This window comes from Choloepus didactylus, chromosome 3 (assembly GCF_015220235.1).
Source record: "Choloepus didactylus isolate mChoDid1 chromosome 3, mChoDid1.pri, whole genome shotgun sequence".
NCBI lineage: Eukaryota > Metazoa > Chordata > Mammalia > Pilosa > Megalonychidae > Choloepus > Choloepus didactylus.
The window spans coordinates 211,346,026-211,352,025 of NC_051309.1; the positions used below are offsets into that span (position 1 = coordinate 211,346,026).

The 6,000-nt window shown below is 39.9% G+C and overlaps 1 protein-coding gene across 5 annotated transcripts in view; it reads left to right on the plus strand.

The window, feature by feature from the left end:
* Window positions 1–5,738, plus strand: part of DLC1 (DLC1 Rho GTPase activating protein) — a 438,081-nt gene extending 432,343 nt beyond the window's left edge. For all 5 annotated transcript variants that reach the window (XM_037831250.1, XM_037831249.1, XM_037831252.1 and 2 more), the window contains 4 exons: window positions 343–561; window positions 1,381–1,598; window positions 2,357–2,530; window positions 3,287–5,738. In XM_037831250.1, coding sequence (XP_037687178.1) covers window positions 343–561; window positions 1,381–1,598; window positions 2,357–2,530; window positions 3,287–3,407 — 732 coding nt within the window. In that variant the 3' untranslated portion in view covers window positions 3,408–5,738. The remainder of the gene's footprint in view (window positions 1–342; window positions 562–1,380; window positions 1,599–2,356; window positions 2,531–3,286) is intronic.
* Window positions 5,739–6,000: the final 262 nt, after the last annotated feature.

Genomic DNA, 6,000 nt, shown 5'->3' on the forward strand with positions numbered 1-6,000 from the left:
ATCTCCATGCCCCTTTACTGCACAAGCAACAAATCATCTAAAACTAAAATCTGTATCTGAGAAACCCGCCTCGATCGCTGTAAGCCATGTTTTAGTCACTGAGCCTCCCACTGTCACTTTGCAAAGAAGAGTAATACCTTATGCCAGAATAACTTCTTCAGATGCCTTTAGCAAGATGACCTGGTTGTATCTTCACAATTCCACATAAAGTCAGTAGAGACATCCCTCCTTTTACTGGGGATTGGGCTGCCTGCACTGCCTTGAGGATCCAGGGCATTGACGGACACTGAGAACAGTATATGTGGACTAACCTTCTTGTTTTTCTTCTCCGGTTCTTCACAGGTACCTGAGGAAATGAGCCGATGTCGAAATTCCTATACTGAACAAGAGCTGAAGCCCCTCACTCTGGAAGCATTGGGACGCCTAAGCGACGAGGAGTCGGCCGGCTATCACCACTTCCTCCAGGACTGTGTGGACAGTCTGTTTAAAGAGGTCAAAGAGAAGTTTAAAGGCTGGGTCAGCTGCTCTACTTCCGAGCAGGCGGAACTGTCCTATAAGAAGGCAAGTCCCCCTCCCTGTTGTCAGTCGGTTGAGTTCCAGGAGTTAGGACTTGGGTTCATCAGAATCCAGAGCCTTTGCCAGTAAAGATTGTCCGGGGCAGCTGACACCAGACCCTTCCTGACAGAGTGAGATGGCCAGGTGTTTCGGATTCCCCAAGGAAGGTGGAAACTGGTCAGATGAGGATGATACTAATCTAACACTGATAGAGGACTTCATGCTATTTCTAATGAAATCCTTTGGTTCCTCAGGATCATACTAGAATTTTCTGGAATGTTTTACTAATGGTATTGGGCTGGAGGGCTTTTTATGACATGCTTCAGTTTTTCCAAATAATTTGGTCAGAATCCCCTTGCACTCTTTCCTGTGTCAGTCACTCTACTCTTGGCCCTTTAGTGAACAGATAGCACATGGGGGATGGAGGGAGGGGGAGTTACGATGGAAAACCCTGAAGGCACCTTGTATGGCTTACGGTGACAGGTCCATAGGAATTATTTGTTGACACTATCTCGACCACCTTGAAAAATTGAGGACAGTGTAGACGACCACACAATAAATGATCTGACTTTTTTGTAGCTTGATCCTGATTTGGGTGCAAGAGAAACAAACGTAGCCCTTTTTTGGCTGAGGTGACACCAGCTGTTGTGTTCATGTTTAAGACCCTAAGACCCGTCTTGAAATACTCAGGGACAGCAGCCTGTTAAAGCCACAGATAATTACTAACTTCTAAGCACCTGACCATGTGTCCACCTAGCAATTAACCCTTTAAGTTTAGGCGTGCCTGAATGGTATTAGTATTGAAAAAATGCATCCTTTTTCCAGGTGAGTGAAGGGCCCCCTCTGAGGCTTTGGAAGTCAACCATCGAGGTCCCTGCTGTGCCTGAGGATATCTTAAAGCGCCTCCTTAAAGAGCAGCACCTCTGGGACATAGACCTGTTGGATTCAAAAGTGATTGAAATTCTGGACAGCCAAACCGAAATTTACCAGTATGTCCAAAATAGTATGGCACCCCATCCTGCTCGGGACTACGTTGTTTTGAGGTAAGAGCTTCCAAATCGGTTATTGTAGCAGGGATGATCGAATATCAGAACTAAGCCTATATGTAATTAAATATTACAAGATGGTGAACGTATTTAAACATAGGCCTCCAGAAAAGGGTTGATCCATTCCAAATAAGGGAAAATCCACATTTATTCCAGCAGTGCATTCATCCCTGAAAATGGTTTGAACTCTTAGAACTGACCTCAGAAAGAGAGACACATTCAAACGAATATGCTCATTGGTAGTAGATTTTTGCCCCTTTTAGGGTAAATTTTGTTAGAAACAGCTTATGGTCATTTGGATCCCCTGTCTAGTGAGTGAATAAGCCAGGAAATAGCATTTGGGTCCCAAGTGAGATGTGGTGAGCACTGATTTCTATGTAATTCATAAATTCTCTGGAGACATCACTGCAAGAGGAATTCCAGAAATCTTGGAGGAAATGTAACATCATCAGAATAAGCACAGTGGATGTCTGTGTGCTGACTCATTGGTTAAATATAAAAATTGTTGTCAGCCACACTTAAATTGGTTCTTTTGAAGTAATGGCCGTCCGAGCATTGGAAGTGGCTCTGTACAGAGGTATTCACTCAAGAGCCCTTGAGCAGCAGTTCAGGAAGATGCCATTTTCCCAGGGTGGGGTCACACTCATGGCCACACGTCCTGGCCCCTCTAGCTGCCTCCTCTACTAGTGAGGCCACATGTTAAACTTGGCTTCCAGGAAATCCCATTTTTCCCTCCTCTGGTGTTATCTCTACAGAACCTGGAGAACTAACTTACCCAAAGGAGCATGTGCCCTTTTACTCACCTCCGTGGATCACGACCGAGCACCTGTGGCGGGCGTGCGGGTTAACGTACTCCTGTCCAGGTATCTGATTGAACCCTGCGGGTCAGGAAAGTCCAAACTCACCTACATATGCAGAGCTGATTTAAGGTATGTTCTGACGCTGATTTTGTGACATAGGTGAGGGCTGTGAAAAAGATTCTGTGCTGCAGAGAATGGCTTAAATTAAAACAAGTCCATCACTGTATCTTGGTTGCTTTATGAATACAGGTGCTACTAAAGAAATGCCTTCTTGTTTCTTGCTCTTTTGGACGCTGCTTCCTAAATTTCAATTCTGTAGGAAATGTAGTCAAGCAATCCAGATTCGGTCGTTTGGCTATGAATTTAAATTTTATGAGTTTGAACTAGCAAAGCATTTCTCATTTTTGTACTGGAAGATGTTTGAATAATGTGACGTGCACTTTTAGTAATTAATTTGGCATATACCTGCTGCCGTAGATGAATACATATTCATATCCGAAAGTTAGTGAAATGCAGCAAGCAGTACAGACTGAAAAATAAACTGCTGCAAACTCTTTTTTCCAAAGTGGCTGTCATGTTAAATAAATTTTCACTTGAAACCTTCACATCTTAGTACTTCTTCAAGTGTCCACATGATCTGTATTTGCTATCTATGCCAAAGCTTTCCCTGAACAGTTTCACTTGATATTTGTACCTATTGTGGTGCTCCTTAAGAAATGTCCCAAATGTTTAATGGACATGCCAGGAGATTACTTTGGAATAATAAGAGTTATCTTGGCTTACACATTTTGCTGCTCACAAATAGACCTGTATTCAGAATTCCCTTCAGCTTATTTCAGCACTTTGCAACTGAAGAATTCACCCACTTTTTCCCTTCTCTTACAGAGGCCACATGCCAGAGTGGTATACCAAATCTTTTGGACATTTGTGTGCAGCCGAGGTTGTAAAGATCCGGGACTCTTTCAGCAGTCAGAACACTGAGACTAAAGACAACAAATCTAGGTGATTACTGAGGCAAAGCAACTGCATCTGCCACCCAAGGGTTTGTTTCTAGAACACTTGCAAGTTCTTAGACGCATGGGTCTTTCCCAAAACAAAGGAAACTACAAGTTGGACTGTAGGAGTAGAGATTTGATACATTTTTAAAGCTGCTTCCTGTTTGTTTAAGGTCTATGTTATAGATCTTAACTGGAATGTATAAGACTCTGCAAAAAAAAATGTATTTGTATTCTTATTCAAATTGCTTCTGAGAAGCAAAACTCTTTAAATACATTATGGAAGATGATGAAGATATTTCATTCTCTTGTGGTATTGGTGTATGTCATTTTATTTGCAGTGTGTTGAGGGACTGGTGTATCCACTGGAATAGTTGGTACTCTTTGACATGTTTTTTCACTGAGATGAGCAAAGAAAGGTTTGCACAGAGGAATGTGTGAATGTGTGTTGTTGCTGGTTGAATGGCATAGACGTCTAAGTTGGAATGCAGTGTCTGGCACACTGAGACACTTAGCTAGAAGGATATTGATGTGTTGGGTTCAGTTTAACCTGGAATATCTGACTACCCAGGGGTCTTCAGAAAGGGGACCCAGCACCTGAGTTCATTTACTGTTTTTTTTTTCTTCTGAGTTATTAAGTGTATTTCTTCTCCACCAACCTCTTCTTTATCTTAAATTAAGCGATGGTGATTTGCTCTCATATCCCATTTCAAATGCAGATTGTTTTTAGTCCTGATTGCAAATAGCAATGTCATTTTTAACCAGTGTAGTCTCCACTTACTGGCTCCAAAGTACTTTTAAGTTGAGATGTGAGAATGCAACACTCTAACATTACCAAATCAAGCATCAGAATGTTTTACTTGTTAGAATTATTTGCATTTTCATGTTTATAGTAGAAACTCTTTAAATAGGGGAAACTGTATCTCCAAAGGAAATCCCTGTAAATTCAGCCCAACCACAGCTCTTTTTTTCTTTCTTTTTTAATTTATTAATAGCATTTCTGAAAGCTGCACACATTTATTAATTGGGTTTGCCCTTAACAGCAAATAGGTTTTCTGGTTTTAAGACTTATTTTTTTGTTTTATTTTTTCTACGTCTTTTTCATTTCCTTTATAGTGTCCTTGGATAATATTTTAGTGGTAATGGAAATTAGCAGTAAGCACAGGTTTTTGGAAGGGTGGTCTTTATACAGGTTTTACTGTAATGGTAAAGATTGACTCAAGAGACAGTATTAATAAATTTATTTTGTATGGATAAAAAGTGAATAACGTATGAATGAGAGTTGTAAGAAGGATTTTTATTTTGTTATAACATAATTTACCATTGTCAGTGTTATTTCAGAGGTTCTTTGAAGAATTTGGGGAAGGGGAGCAGATTAGAGTTTTAAAATTTGAGTATTTTGGATATCAGTGTTCCTCAAGAAGATATACTTGTATATTCAATTTTATGGCTTTCAGATTTGTAAGATTGTATGTTGTATAGATCATTCTATTAAATGTGTACACATGTCCACTGTGCTTTCAAACATAGCTAAAGCATGATAAAGATTATTATTTAAAGTATACTTGTATTTATACCTCAGATATATTCTTTTGGGTTTTGTACCTCAAGACTTTTTTTTTTCCTATTGTAAATACACTTGACGTGAATACAGTCTAAATGGGAAAAAAAAGTAAAAGGAAGAGGTTTATAATTTGCTCTATATCTGTACAGAATATAATCAATATAAGTGCACTATTAAATGTTTAAAATAAGGGAAAAGTCTGGTCTGCTTTCCTTTGTATTGTATTTCACCCCCACCCTTAAAACCACAAATTCCAAAGCCATATCATTCTAGCGTCAACTAAAATCAAGATACAGGTTTGCTGAAGGAAAAATTGGACTGCAAATCATTGCAAGGCCAAACTGCAACTGAGCCACTCACTAACAAACAGGAAGCTCTGGTGAAGGTTCAAGAAGCACAGAGACTCCAAACAAAGGTCCAGTTAGGAAATGATGCTGAGAAAGATGCAAGAATAAGCAACAGCTACGGAAAGATGCTCATAAGCAAAACCACGGTCACCTAATTCTACAAAAAGGTCTCTTTCCCACTGTTTGGCTTTGCTGGTGAAAGGATTCCTTGCATATTTAATGAGAGAAGAATTCAAAGGCTGTGAACATTTTAAAGAACCTGCTTAGATGACCTAAAGCATTATTGCCAGGACTCCTTTGTGTGACTGCCTGCCTAGATTGTAAGCTCTTTGAGGGCAGGGCTTATCCACATACCTATTTAATCTCCTACAGCAGCTTTTCAGTGTTTTGTACCTGTAGCACGTAATAAATTTATTATTTACTAAACTGAATGGTTGAGTTGGGTTTTATTTGAAAGGGAAGAGAATCTGGGATGCCATCTGTCTTTAGCCCTTTCTTTGGCTTGTGGATGCCCATTTTGAGTTTACGGAGATTGGGAATTGTTCAAACCTAATGGGCTTTTAAAGTTTAAGCTGACAAAGAGCCTGTGGATCCTGATTCTAAGTTAAAAGGTTCTTTGTGATGGAATTTTAACCAATTTCATTTCTACAATACATTGTGAGGCCACTCTTGCAAGAGGTCTTATTATGATGA